At 36.8% G+C, this 15,709-nt stretch overlaps 1 protein-coding gene across 1 annotated transcript in view; it reads left to right on the top strand.

The window, feature by feature from the left end:
* The first annotated feature begins 342 nt into the window (after positions 1–342).
* Positions 343–15,709, top strand: part of LOC104590322 (S-adenosyl-L-methionine-dependent methyltransferases superfamily protein) — a 32,109-nt gene continuing 16,742 nt past the window's right edge. The window contains exons 1-7 of the mRNA XM_088896779.1: positions 343–868; positions 3,891–3,971; positions 11,223–11,301; positions 13,778–13,919; positions 14,040–14,109; positions 14,228–14,292; positions 14,392–14,470. Of these exons, the coding sequence (XP_088752905.1) occupies positions 701–868; positions 3,891–3,971; positions 11,223–11,301; positions 13,778–13,919; positions 14,040–14,109; positions 14,228–14,292; positions 14,392–14,470 (684 nt within the window). The 5' untranslated portion in view covers positions 343–700. The remainder of the gene's footprint in view (positions 869–3,890; positions 3,972–11,222; positions 11,302–13,777; positions 13,920–14,039; positions 14,110–14,227; positions 14,293–14,391; positions 14,471–15,709) is intronic.

Genomic DNA, 15,709 nt, shown 5'->3' on the forward strand with positions numbered 1-15,709 from the left:
ACCAACAAAGTTGAAGAGTCTCTAAAGAAACCTTATGTGGGGCAATAAGAGATCAAACAGAGGAGACAAAGTGATTTTCGAAAATTTAAATAATTTCTGAAGTCATGGAAAAGAGGAAGGTGCTGGTTCAAAAAAGGCTTATTGAACAGTCACAATTTCGAAATTGTGACTGTTAAAGGTAGTTAACAATTAATGACTGTTAACTTTGAATGGTGCATCTTAATCACACCTGATCGAGTCGTGGTTGTTGATCACATCAACGGTCAACCTCGCACAAAAAGCCAAATCCGTCATTCGCAAGTCACACATGTGTACGCGAAGTGTGAGCAAAATGCGTCTCTAAAGCTTGATTCACACTCCTTAAATAATTTCTGAAGAATAATAGAGTAGAGGAAGGTGGTAGTTGAGAAAATGCTCGTTGAATCCATACCCGTCAGCGTGTTCAATCCATACCCGTTTCTTGAGGCGTCTGACGCGGACGTAGTTCTTCGATAGATGTCGTCGCCACGAGTTGATGTCGTTTCGTCGGGGTTAGCTGCCAGACTCGGATGTTAGAGTCCTGGTGAGCGGTGAAGACCTTCCTTTCCGAAAAAGCGAGACTCACCGGAACAACGTAGCCTAAGGGATTTTACCTTTATGGAACAACAACCGACGAATTGAATTGTCGTACTATTGTTCAGTGTTCGTCGTGACTAGAGTGATGCTGCAAGTAGCGAAGAGACTTATTCGGAGAGGAGTTTGGAAGAAAGAACCCCATTACTGCTACTCTGTTCAGTCTCCTCTTTCAGCTTCATTTTGTACGGACGAAGGTGATGGGTTCCACATCTCCAAGGTCAAAATCTTTGATCGCCATCTTAAGCGAAAACAGGTAAACTACTCTCTTTTTGTTTCTGTTTTTCTGCCCAGTATGGAAAAATTGAGGAAATATGGATTGGGTCTTAAGCATTCCGATGGAAAACTTGAAAAAGTGATTCTTTCCTGGGAAGAACATGTGATTTCCCTAACCTTTCTAAGTAAAGATGGCAGAGTTTGGATTAATCAAGCTTGTGAGGGTCTTATTTGATTGTATGCTATAATTTTGTTTTACCTAAACTGGGTTAGGTGCTTGTTTTGGACATCAAACTCAGGGCTTTACCATTTTTTGGCAATTCGTTGCGATCCATTTAAAACCTTTTAAGAGAAATGTTGACAGATTCTCGGGAGTGCCAGCATTCAGATCTTCCATTAACACATTTTACTAGACTAGGAGCTCCAAGATCTTGGTGCAATTAGGTCCTTGAGCTAGTTCAAAAACGTTAGCGATACCATAGAGAAAATAAGGGAGAAACTCTATGCTGGTGGGTAGCATCCTAAGAATAAAGCCCTAAATATTTTTCCCCAACTTCTCTACTCTTCAAGCTATACGGCATGTATAATGTACAATTTATAAGGAGAGAACATGTAAAAGATTCAAATTTTCATAATTTAATCACAATTCCATGTCCAATCAACTAACTACAATAGACAAATCCAATAAACTAAAAACTCTCTCTCTAAAACAATTCAAAAAGAAAAAACATTATTGAAAAGATGAATCTTAATCTCCATTAAAAATAATTGTTCGTCTTGCAGATGTGCCTAAGTTTGAAGTTTTCATTGCAATTGTAACCATCTCCCTTCTAATGCTGAACCTTCATCTCCACAAGTGTTAGTTGTTTGATTGGAAGTGAGTTGTGCTTGGTTTCATTCCTTAAATTGGGATGGATTAATTCACTACTACTCTTTGTTAAAGATGTAGGCTTAAACATTTGAATTCCCCTTAGTGATTTCCACTGGTGAAGAGATTTTACTCAAAATATTACATCCAAATCAGAAGACATAAGGAGTAAACCATTAATGTCTTAACGATCTAAATTCCCCTTAGTGATTTCCAATGAAGACTAAAGGTTATCTGTAAAATGCTATTGATCAGATTCTTGAACTCTGAGAAGGGAAGAGCCCAATCTGCCACCAAAGTGCAAATTTCTGCCACCAGTTATGATTTTTTGGTAGTTAATAAAAAAAGGAAAAAAATTATTAAGTAAATTAAACAAGAGATTACAATAAAGGTGATAAGATATCACACACAAAAAAGAGAAAATTCAACGCCTAAAACCAACTACCCTCCTATAGCCTTTTGAGTACAAACTTTTTCCCTGATCTGACCTTAGAACCCCAAAACCACACAAGAGACCCAAACTCTCTCCCTACACCCCATACCCCAAATATGCTCCATCCATCAACCACCTTATTGATATGTGCACTCTTGTATAGTTTTGAAATAAAAAAATAGAGAAATAGGGGAGAAGTCACTTCAAGGGTGGGGATCCTCCTAAGAGCAAGATCTTAAATTTTCTTTAGAATTCTTTTTGACTTTTTAAGCCATACAACATCTCATCTACAATTTATAAGGGAAAAGCACCTAAAAGATCCAAAGTTTCCTAATCTAATCACAATTCTATTACTAACCAAATAGATAATTCCTATAAGCTACAAATTGACTACCTAAAATAATTTAAAAAGCAACTATTAAAAAGGAATTAATATTGATATGTATCACAATTATTTTTGGACATACTACTTATATGGTACCCAAGAGTGCTTGCACTCTATATAACATGCATTTCAATGTTGTAATATACATAAATTGGGATAAAGCTCTTGGGCTGGATGGCTTTAATATGCCCTTCCAATTGTTTTGGCATATCACGAAGGAAGAAGTGCTGATTATGTTCAAGAAATTTTTTGTTTGGAAAAATGGTGGTGAAAAGTGCTAATTCTACTTTGCTGATAAAAAAGTGCTAATTTTACTTTAATTTTGTTGATTCCTATAGAGGAAGGAGCAATTGAACTAAATGATTTCAGACCAGCAAGTCGCATCTCTAGTTTTTTTTTTTTTTTTTTTTTGAAAAAGGACTTAAAAGAATCAAAGTGAATGTGTGGGTGAGATTCAAATGGCTTTTGTGGAAGGTAGACAAATATTGGAAGGGTACTGGTGGCTAGTGAATGTGTGGAGTCATGGTTGAGAAATGGAAAGTGGGTTCATAGGCATTTCTGTTTATTTGTTGTCTGCTGCAGCTTATCTTGAAATCTCACACTTCTCTATTGAAATGTGTTGGCCTGAATCCTTATCTCCCAGTCTAGAGTGTCATCAAAGTCAATCTTGATGGTGGCTTCTTGGAAACCTATGGTCCTTATGGATTGGGGTTGCTTTCAGGAGTAGCACTAGGGAGACCTCTTATGATCTTTCTCAGGCCATGTAGGTCTTGGCAATTCATCTAGAGTAGAGACTTAAATCCATCTTTGTTAGACTGTAGTTCTTTTATTGGGTTATGAGAGGATTGTTGATGATTATGACTCCCAGGTTATGATTCACTGGTTACTTGTTTCCCGGGACCTTGGGGGATCAGAAATTTTATTAGATATGAAAGATCCATTGTGTCCAGGTCAATATTCATTCATATGGGTCCCAGATCTGCCAATGATGGGCTTGCTACAGTGGTGTTTAGTTGATCAAAATAAATGTTGGCTAAATAGATGTTGTAGAGCATTTCTTAGAACTTCTTCCATTATCCAAAAAGAATCCTAAGCTGAAATGGTGGAAAGCAAGTGATAGAAAATACATGCCTTTATCAGTCAAATAAGGAAAAGTAGTCTTGTATTCTCTCTTTGGTGGGTAGCAAAAAAAAATTATTGGAGGGCAAGAGAAAGGGAAAAGAACGATTTATTTTTAGAGTCAAATCTATAAAATAAGTATCACAAACTGCAATGAATGTGAAACTGCCAATATTATTTTTATTAACCAATTATTAGATGCTTTTCTTTTTCCCTTTTTCTTTGAGTTTTAATGGTGTTTTTCTTTTCTTTGGCAGCGTGACCGAGCAGCGTGGTTAATGTGCCCCAAAGATTCTTTTGTGGACACTATTGCTGATAACCTATTAGATCGTTTGGAGGTTGTAAATTTTCTCTTGGTTATTTTCCTAATGAATGTTTCTTTTGGATTATGTTCTCTCTTTTCCTTCTCTTTATGACTACTGATTTGGTGAATAAGTTAACTGCACCAACAATATACATCCTTTTTCAATGTTTACATTGCTCATAATTAGATGAGTGGTTGAACCTTTTGCTGGTATTGATGTCCACAATCTACAATTTTTATTTGAAGCACAAAAAGTTGGGCAGCTGTTTTTTAGAGAATTAATTGTAAAATCTGCAGTGAGATGTTTTTGGTTTTTATTTTCATAACATCACTTTATCAGAAATTACTTTTATAAAATTGTTCTGTACAAACCTATCCCTTTGAGGGTGAACTTCCCGGTAAAAGAAATCTGGTGCAAACCTATCCCTCCCAAAGTACAAGCTTTCTGTTGGAAAGTGTTCCTTGGGAAGACCACACCTATGACTTGCTACAAAAAAGAAGGCCAAATAAGTGCCTCTCTCCTCATATGTGTATCCTTTGCAAGGAAAGTGGTGAGAGCCTTCCTTATTTGTTAATCTACTCCTCCTTTGTGTCGTCTATTTGGAAACACCTCTGTCCTCTCTTTGGTTGTAGATGGGTACCCCCACAGAATGTGGTAGGCTTGTTCAACTCTAGTTTCTTAAGGCAACAGAAAAAGAGAGGAAGAAATTTGTGGATGGCAGCAAGAGTAGTGTTGGTTTGAACTGTATGGGAAAAAAGGAATAAGAGAATCTTTAATGAGAAGAGCAAATCTAAGGAGGATTTAATTGAAGCCATAACAGTAAGAAATTTTTTTTGGATAGATAAAATTCAATTGATTTCATTAGAAGCGAATGATAAATAGTTCGTTACAAGCATCCCAATATGAGGCGCGAGGTGCAGCCTCACTCATTGATACAGAAGCATCATAAAGTTACAATTGGGCCCAGTACAACTGTTCCCTGGTTATCCCTTGTTTAGCTAGAGAATCAGCAAAAGCATTTGCCTCCCTCCCCACCCACTGTATAGTTACCTCCATTTGCTGAGTTAACCATTTGAATTTCTTCAATTCATTCCTATAAACCTAGATCACTGAATCTGGGTTTTTTATCCAACCTACCACCACCTTGGAGTCCCCTTCTATCACCAAATTTTCCAATCCTAACTCTCTTGCAATCTGTACACCTTGTAGGGCTGCATACAATTCTGCCTTTAAGGAGTCTCCATTCCTCACTGGTCCTGAGAAGAGTGTTCTTAAGTTTCCTTCCTTGTCTCTGATGACCCCTCCTATTCCAGCTGGGCCTGGGTTGCCTTGACTACTCCCATCGAAGTTTAATTTCAAAAAAAATCCTTCAATGAGTGGAGCCCAAGCCAACCTTGCCATAACCTTCTGCATTGAGCTAGAAGCTACTAAAGACCAATTCCTCCAAATATCATCAAATGTGAAATTTTTGAATAGTTCCACCGTTTGTAGCCACTGTATAACCCTAGTCATTACACACTCCACAATTTGTTGTTTGCTCTTTTCTTTCTCTTGGAAGATTCTGGCATTTCTCTCTTCCCACAAGGTCCACACCATTGCTGCTCTAGTGTACCTCCACATTACTCTTCTCTTCTTCGGTAACACAAAGGTAGATGGGTCAAACAGCATTTTTATCTCCGTTGGCATATTCCACTTGCACCCAAACAAAGAGAAAAACCAATCCCATATATCTGTAGCAAAAGAACAGGAAATTAGTAAATGATAACAAGATTCACCATCAGATTTGCATAGAGTGCACCAATTCGGGGAAATACACAGAAAATGCCTCTTCTTTTGCAAATAATCCAGTGTGTTAATTTTCCCAAGAGCCACTTCCCAACAGAAGGCCCGAATTTTAGGGGGAATCACCGGAAACCACACTTCTTTCCAAGGAAAGGACAAAGAGGAAGAGGACCGACAAAGAGCTTTAAAAAAGGAGGCACAAGAAAAGGAACCTTTAGAGCTTGGGAACCAAATTCTTCTATTTGGACAATAAAGCTCTAAGCAAACACTATCAAGGAGAAGGAGAAGCTTTGACAGACAAGTTGCTTCCTCATCCCTCAAACCCCTACGAAATCTGAGATCCCAATTAAAACTCAAAGGCAAAGAAGGAAGAACAAAAAAATTTGAAATGACCTTATTTTTATACAACGAAATAGAATACAGAGAAGGAAAAACCTCCTTTAAAGGCCAGTCACCAAACCAAGTGTCTTCCCAGAAATGAATTAAATTCCTTGAGCCAACATCATACCTGATGTAGTTGAGAAACTGAGGGAGGAGGCTATGAATTGCTTTCCAAGGTGCTGCCAAGGTAGCCCTACGCAACACATCAGCATCCCAACCATTTTCCAATCTACCATGTATACTTGCCACTACTTCAACCCACAAGTTTTCTCTCTTAAGAGGCCATCTCCAGAACCATTTCCCTAATAGAGCTGTATTCTTCTTCCTTACATTCCCTAGACCTAAACCACCTTCTTTATTTCTTTTACACACAACCTCCCATTTTATTAAGTGGTCCTTTCTAGTCTCTCCCGGCTCCCAAAGGAAATCCCTCATAATTTTTTCTAATTTCTTTTCTTCTCTTGGCGGAATCCTAAAGACAGAGAGAAAGTAGATGGGTAGGTTAGCCAGAGTTCATTTTATCAGCGTGATCCTACCTCCCAAAGAGATGTAACTTCCAAGCAGCCAATCTCTTTTTACATCTTTCTATAACTGGATTCCAAAACCTACTTTCCTTTGGGTTTGCACCTAGGGGAAGCCCTAGGTAGGTCGAGGCCATGGGGTGATATGACATTCTAAGCAATCTGCTATCCTGTGTAGGACCATCCCCTCTAAATTAATCCTTGCCATGCAACTCCTGTCCAAATTGATTTTCATGTTTGACACTTTTTCAAACTTCTTGATTGGATTTTTCAATCTCCCGACTTTCCTAATGTCTCCTCCTTCACAAAAAATAATGATATCATCTGCAAATTGGAGATGAGTAAGTGGAACGTTGTCTCTACCCACTCTCCGACCCCTAAAATCATCTTCTCTGTCTGCCTTAGAGAGAAGTCTACTGAAGACATCTGCCACTAAAGTAAAAAGGAAGGTGATAGGGGATCACCTTGCCTTAACCCTCTGCAAGCTGGGAAGAAGTCTTTTACCACTCCATTAACAAGGATAGAAAAATGACAAGATTGTACACACCCAAGCATCCAATCACACCATCTCTCCCTAAAACCCCGTTGATTTAGAACTTCTTTCAAAAAACCCCAATCAACCATATCATATGCCTTTTCTAAGTCCAATTTGCACACAAAACCTTCCTTCCTAGACCTCTTCATCTCCTCTACACATTCATTGGCTATTAGAATTTAATCAACTATTTGTCTCCCTTGAACAAAAGCTCCTTGAAGTATTGATGAGGGAGGGGAGAATTACTTTGATCCTCAATGATAGGACTAGCAATTATCTTGTAAACACTAGTCACTAGACTAATGGGTCGAAAATCCTTTGGATGGCTAGCATCACCTTTCTTTGGAATCAAGGCCAAGAAAGTTGCATTAACTCCAGGTCTAACAATATGTGTATTTGATAATTCCTTAAAGACTTTCATTAAATCATCTTTTAGCACTTTTCAACAATCCCGATAAAAAGCCATTGTGAATCCATTTGGGCCCGGTGCTTTAGACCTATTCATGGAGAACACTGCCCTTCTTATTTCTTCCCCAAAATCTCTTTCCAGCCAATTTGCTGCCTCCTCATCTAGTAAAGGCCACTCCAAACCTTCTAAGCTTAATCTATCCTCCAGAGGTCTCCTATAAGGGGATTTAAAGGTCCACAAAGATTTTGGAAATTTCATCTTGATTTGATATTAGCTCAACATTGATTTCCAACCTAGCCTTTGCGCCTTCTTCCATTTGCGGTCGCATGAAAGAATTGTGTATTCCCATCCCCTTCCTTTATCCATTTTTGTCTTGACTTTTGTCTCCAAGATATTTCTTCTCTCCTTAAGGACTTCTCCCAATTCTTTTTTTGATTTCCATCTTAAATCCCTCTCTTCCGCATGGAGGTTTCTCTCAATTTCCACATTGTCCAACTCTTCAATCTGGGAAATTAGGGTCAGTTTCCTTTTTCTAACCTTCCAAAATGATCCCTATTCCACTCCTTTATTTTAGATCTTAATCTTTGCAATTTCTTATGGAATTTGATTCCTTCCAACCTTATTCCTCTTAGTTCCTCCTTCCACCAATCCTCCACTTTCCGAATAAAATCGGGATGCGTCAACCACATGTTTTCAAATTTGAAAGGAGCAGGGCCATGTACGAAGATTTCTGTTCCTAATCTAATGGGGTGGTGATCTGAAGTGACTCTAGGCAACGCCCTGGAAACCAAACCTTCCCAATGATTTTCCCATCCTCTATTGAACAGAAATCTATCCAGCTTTGAGCATAGTGGGTTTTCCTGAAAATTGGACCAAGTGAAATTGGATTGCAACAGGGAGATTTCCTTCATTTCACACAAGTCTATGAATTCATTAAATTTTCTCATACTAGTGGTGATAGACTGATTGGGCTTAGAAGTTTCATTGGAAAATCTTATCACATTGAAGTCCCCTCCCAAACACCAAGCACCTTCCCACAAACCCCAAATTGTATACAGTTCCTCCCACATATCACTTTTCTCTCTACAGGTATTTGGTCCGTAGACATTAGTTAACACCCAATTGAATCCATCCTCCACACTCTTGAACTTTACTGATACAGTATACCTACCTATCAATTCTTCTATTGCTTCAAGCACTTCATCCTTCCACAAAATCACTATACCCCCTGAAGCCCCCCAAGATGGAGCCTCAACCCATCTTATTCCTTTCGCTCTCCACAAACTACTGATCACCCTTCGATCCAATTCTGTTAATTTGGTCTCTTGCAGCATTACCACATCAGGACCCTCTCTTTTTATTAGGTCTTTTATCACACTCCTTTTCCTTGCACTTCCCAAACCTCTCACATTCCATCTAATTAATTTCATGTTTTCACTTTTTAAATTGAACCCTCTTTTTATCATACTCCTCTTGCTCTCCATTAACAGTAAGAATGACACATTGGGTAAAAACTTCGGATCTTTTTTTCTGAGAATTCTCAACAAATGACATATTAAAATCCTGGACTAAGTGGTACAAACAGTCAGACTTGCTGAAAGCATACGATTGGATTGGAAACATCCAACTTTGAATAAGCTAAAGTTGAACTTTGATGGCAGCTCGATGGGCAATCCAGGAAGGGCAAGAATAGGAGTTTTTGGAAACCACCAAGGAGAGGTGTTGCCCTATTTTCAGGACCAAATGGTTTTGGAGATTCAGTTCAGTCTGAAATCCTGCTCTCCTACAAGGTTTGAGACTTGCAGTACAGCTAGAAGTAAGGGATTTGATAGTGGAAGGAGGCTCACAATTAGTCATCTCATGGACCAAAAATTTCAGTTCAGCTCCTTGGAGATATAGACATGCTTTCAGGGAAATTGATATCCTAGAGGTTCAATTCTACCTTTAGCTGGATAAGAAGGACTGCAAATGGGTTGGCAGATGTTTTGGCAAAGCAAGGAGTTGACAGGCCTAGTTTATTTTGGGCAAAGCTATAATCTGATGTATATTGGGGCTTCTATGTAAATCTAATGACTTCATCACTCAGGAAAGAGAATTTGCGTCTGAACTGCAACCACAAAATTGTTAGGAGAAGAGGGTGCTGATGCCCTGTCTCTAGGACAGCCAATGGACATCATGACAGCCTTGCAGCTTGTGCTGAAGAACTCCATGGCACATGGTGCTAAGGTGATTGAAAAGCACATTGCACAGCTCTGTATATTTGGCAGAGGATTGCAATCAGCTAGACTATGTTAAACTTGTTAAAGCTCTTTGTGCCGATCACTATATGAGCTTCATATTGGTGCCAAGTGCTAAAACTCTTGGAGAGTGGGATGGTTTGTGTAAACTTGATTCAGAGGGAAAGACAAGGAAAATGGTGGGTTGTTCTTGTGTGATTGTCATGCAAAAGGGGATCCATACTCCCAAGACTTACTGGGAGGAAAGGTCAGGGCAATAAACCTTGAGAAAGCAAAGAATGATGAGTAACTTCTTTTTTTGATCAATAGAATGATGAATAACCTTTTCTGATAAGCAACAATAGTTGAGGTTTTATTGTAAAACCTGTTCCTGCTGTTAAAAGTTAGCAGCAGCAAAAATAATGAGTAGCTTTTTTTTTTATAAATAGAATGATGAATACCCTTTTTTTTTCTGAGAAGCAACATTAGTTGAGGTTTTATTTATAAAAACTGATCCTGCTATTAAAAGTTAGCAGTGGCAAGCATGATGATAACTTTATTCTCCTTATCCTCAAATCTCTCCCTTGCAAATTGGTTTTTGTTGCAAGTAGCCACTATCAGCTGCAATTTCATTGCTGAATAGTGAAATCTGTAAATGAGGAACTGAATCTTTAAAGAAGACTTAAGTTTGCTCAAATGAGAAAGTAATCCATGACAACTAGAACATAGGTCATAGAGTGGACAAATGCATCAGGATCTATACACAGGATTTGCAAAAATATTAGTTCTTTTGTTATGGATTGGACATTAGCTTGCCAGGAATTCAGATATATGTCTATGATAAAATTTGAGGGGAATTGGAAGGATATAGTGAGAGATGATGATATTTCACGAATTTTTGTATTTTTGTAAAGTGTTTTTCATGAAAAGTCGAGGCCTCCCTGTCCTTTTTCATGTCATCTTTTTATGGACTATCAAAATTTCTATGATCCATTGAAAAGCAAAAAAAAAAAAAAAAAAAAAAAAACTCAAAGAAAGTGAAATTTTGGGCCTGTTGCACAGATGAGGGAAGACAACAATGCAATATTATTTCCATTAGAGAATACTGAAATATAAAGAGAAACCAATTAGTTTTCCCATACATATTTATAGATGTGGGCCTTGCTAAGGGTGGTATTCCTAGGGTTGAGTTGTGTAGTAGGTCATCTCTACGCTTTTTTGGTTGTGGGTTTTTAAACTTCTTTTTCTTTTTATACAATATCTTTATAGTTGTATAGTAGGTCATCCCTTATTGATAATTTCTTTTATTAATGATAAAGAGGGTTCTTTTTAAGCATCATAAGTGACGTTCCCCTAACCTTATTAATCTTTTCTTTTCTTTCTTAATAAATACTTGTTCAGTTCCTGATAAAAAAATGCTTTTACTGTTACTTTTTACAGGATTGCAAAAAAACATTTCCTACAGCACTATGCCTGGGGGGTTCCTTAGAAGCTATCAGGCGTTTGTTACGTGGGCGAGGTTAGTGTTCATTTGTAACTTTGTTATATACTTCTCTTTGTTATTTTGTTATTAAGCTTCAATTTAACAAACTGTATTAATCTTATGTATTCTCTATTTGGATATGCTTTTTTTTTTTTAATTTCTTTAAATCTGAATTTCTGATGATTCTTGTGGAATTGATGCTGCAGTACTATTATCATAATTTCTTTAGTGTGTAAACAGGGTTAGGGTTCTTGCTACTTGTTAGATACTATAGTAGAAAGGTTATATGGGATGGTGGTCCCTCCTCTTAGTTGTGAGAAAGGCTTTGCTCCATCATATGAGCTACAATGCAAAGAGGAAAAGACCATTGCCCTCCAAAGGAGAAAAGGACAGATATCATTGTACAGTGGGAGCAATGGGCCGCATCAGATCACTAAACTATAAAGATATTGTAGTGGAAGGAGACTCAAGGGTGGTTATTGGACACCACAAAAGTAGTAGCCTAGACACATGCTGAGAGAAATAAGAAGCCTGACAAGGGAGTTATGGGCTTTGTTTATTTGGACTAGGAGGGTAGAAAATGGTTTGGTAAATGCTTTGGTTAGGGTGTAAACACAACTTAGTTGTACCAATGTTATAAAAGGTATGCCTAGGCACAGAGGTAAGGCTCATTTTACTAGTAACTGTGCATGTGCTTTGCACGTGGCAATTATAGACGATGATAATGATAGTTATAATGTATCCAAAATTTTCTATAAACTTTATCTTTTTTTTGTTCATTTGTCAAAAAATGTAGATTTAAATAGAGGGAATTAAATGAGGTGAAAAGTAGTAGTTCGATTTACAATTTAAACCTCACAATTAAATAGGGACTAAATTAAAAAATGAGTACTTTAGTCAAAAGAAAGTTCCACAATCTTATGTATATTTTAATAGTAGTGTAGTGTAAATATAGAATTATAGATGTGCTCAATTTTTTCTATAAATTTTTTTTTTGTATTTCTGTGTAAAAACAATTCTGATACATCACATTTACTTTTTGTTTAATATGATAAATGTATGATATTATACATGTGCCTGAATGTTTTTTTGCAAAATTTATATATTTTTTCATTTTTGTGGACTGGTTGAGGAAAGGGGAAGGAGTCTCTTGGCACCTAAGGAATGGCCTTAGGAGATTCAAAAGGCTCTCCAGGGATATGCTGATTCAAATTAATTGGGTTAGAAGATCGACCAACAGTTTGGCTAAATAAGGTGTACAAAGACATTCTATGTTTTGGGCCAATATGTAATATTTGGGGGTTTGGACATCTGGTGTCCTCTTTGTTTCCTTCACAACTTCTCGTTGTATTGCTTTATTTAATTATAATCAAATTGTTTTTCTGAGTTATTGATAAAAAAAATCACATGTATTTATCTTTCTTAGGAATACTTCCCAACATGGGGCTTGCACTTTAGGCGGGATAGGCTTACTCCAAATCTCTTTCATTCGGAAGTTCTCCCCCAAAGTATTGGATTGTATGAGAGTATTAAAGAATGAAGCACAACTGCACAAGTAAAAGAGCCATCAGGAGAAGCAGACTAGACTCTCATATCCTCCATATTCTTGAACCAAGAAGACTGAATCCAGTTTGGCTAGTTGTTGAACAAAGGAATTTACACTCATTACCTCTTAGACCCCTTCTAAACCCAAAATCCCAGCTTAGACTAACCTGGGAAAAGGTCCCAAAAGATGATATAGGCTCAAATTTGTAACTGGAAAGAGTGTAGAGAAGAGAGTATTGCACCTTAAGAGGAGACTCACCCGACCAGAGGTCCTCCCAGAAGAGAACTCTATTCCCACCTCCCACATCGCAATGGATAAAATTCAGATGTGATTTTTTTTTGTGTTCCTGTTTTTTTTATTTTTTTTATTTTTTTTAATTTTTGAATTTTGCAAAAAATTGAGCCTTGCTTTGAAAAGATGTGTACAGGAGACTGTGCATCTTCATTCTTAATATAAAAGATTTTTATTAAAAAATAAAGAAATATGAGATCATCCTTCCTCTTCTTCCTCCTCCTCCCTCCTCCCCCCTCCTCTTAAGGAGGCTTATGCCTCCTTGTGTTCGGGAGGCTTATGCCTCTTACGTTCTGAACTATGCCTCTCACCTCTAGGTAGTGGAATGCCTGATGTCATGCCTCCACGTTTTAAAACATTGATACTGATACTCTTATTCTGTTGATAAACACTACTCAAATATTTAACATGATCTGTCCTTGTTAAGTAAGGTGGTGTATTATGTATTGGTTGATTTATTCTTAGAGTTGGAACACTGTAGTTATTGAATATGGTTTACTTCCTCAAAACATGGCCTGATAATTACATTTTTGTTTTTGAGATTATGAACTTTTTGTCCTAATGCATGGACATTTTATGCAACAATAAAAGCGCCAATTGCAGGTTGCAAGGATTTTGAATCTGGTTTATCTTATCCAGTATCTTGATCATGCTAAGATATTTCGTTGATGTCAGGTGGCATTCAAAAGCTTATTATGATGGATACATCATATGACATGGTAAGATTGTGCAGAGGTGCTGTACTAGATGCATCTGGTAGTGATATTGAAACATCATTTGTTGTTGGTGATGAGGAGTTCTTGCCTATAAAGGAAAGGTATGCTTCTTCAGCAATCTGTGTGGATCCACTTGATGTTGAAACTAACAGGATTTACTACTCCCTTTCGTTTTTTTTGGAGATCTCAATATTACCTAGTAACAACTTCCATTTGTAAAGTTCTCTAGATCTCATTGTCAGTTGTTTGGGACTTCATTGGACAAATGATCTTCCTGGAGCCATGATACAAGTGTGTTGCTTCTCTTAACTGAAGGGCTGATTATTTATTTGCATTTTTTGGAGAGACAGACCTTTTATTTTTTTGCTTGTGGTCTTTAATACTGACACTTTCAACATATTTTTTGCAGTGTAGATTGGCATTGAAGCCTGATGGCCTTTTCTTAGCAGCTATTCTTGGTGGAGAGACTTTGAAGTTATTTAATTCTATTTCTTGTAAAAGAAAATTGGGTATTTAAATAATTCAATGCCTAATTTTTTTTTGATTGCCTTGTTCTTGGGTATTTGTTACCAGGGAACTAAGAATAGCATGCACTGTGGCACAAATGGAGCGTGAGGGAGGAATCAGTCCACGAGTATCTCCTCTAGCACAGGTATACATTTTCTGCAAGATTTTCCCTGAAAATAAAAACTTATGACTCATAAGTTTTGCTGTTATTGCATGAATGCTAAGTCCTTGTACAGTTGTACTCTTTAGGAGTGACATGTATGTGTACATGCAATCATATATGAATCTGTATATTCATGTGTTGGAAAATAATTGAATGCACAAGCAAGGTTCAAAATTTTGCAACGTATCAGACCGTATCGGCCGATACGTATCGTTCCGGTATGGGTCCGATACATGGAACGCATAGAAATTATCTGTAGCGTTCCTTTTCGTATGTATCGGACTATTTCGGGCCCTGTATTGGACTGTTTCGGGTCTGTATTGGCCAATACGGTTCCAAAATAGTCCGATACAGCCTGATACAAGTCCCCTTCTCTCTCATTAATTTCATTAAATTATATTTAGGGCTGAATTACCTCTCATTAATTTTATATTTACTCCTATATTTAAGTGCAATTTCTCTCATTAATTAGTTAATTACTCCTATAATAATGCATAATTTTAAATTTGAATTCCAATTTTAGCACCTAATTGGAATTCTCTTCTCATTAATATCGTTAAATAATAGCCCTCTTTCTCATTAAATTCGTTTTGTTAGTATAAAACTACAAATTAGCAATAGCAAGATTCGAACCGTAGCCATTAGGATTTAAGAACTAGAGGTTCACCACTAAGCCATGCTCATTTGCTTGCTATAGGTTTATGCATTTTTATTTTTAAGTAAATTTTCTCTTTTTCTTAGTGTATGCTTATCAATAAATGTTAAGATAAATTATATTGATTATTTTAAAACTAATGTATATCAATATACATTTTAGTTTTTTTTTTGTTTTTTCACATTTTAGTTATTCCATCATTTGTCAATAGTTACTAAGTGTGTCTTGATATCTCAAATTTTATATAGACCATTAAATTACAGTTTTTTTTCTTTTAAATAACTTATTTACAATCATCTAAAACTTGTAACTATTGTTATTAATATATTTTTTAGGATTTATTTGAGTTTTTTAGCATATTTATGCATATCTTGATTTTCGTCTGTATCCATACGTATCCAAAACGTATCCTGATACGTCTCTTAAAATTATCTTTCCGATACACCTTACGTTTCCGATACTTTAAACCTTGTGCACAAGTAGACACATCCAGGCACATCTCTTAAAATTTTCTCTTTTTCTTAGTGTATGCTTATCAATAAATGTTAGAGTTAATTATTAAAATT

This window comes from Nelumbo nucifera, chromosome 1 (genome assembly GCF_055504915.1).
Source record: "Nelumbo nucifera cultivar China Antique chromosome 1, China Antique-T2T, whole genome shotgun sequence".
Classification (NCBI taxonomy): Eukaryota; Viridiplantae; Streptophyta; class Magnoliopsida; order Proteales; family Nelumbonaceae; genus Nelumbo; species Nelumbo nucifera.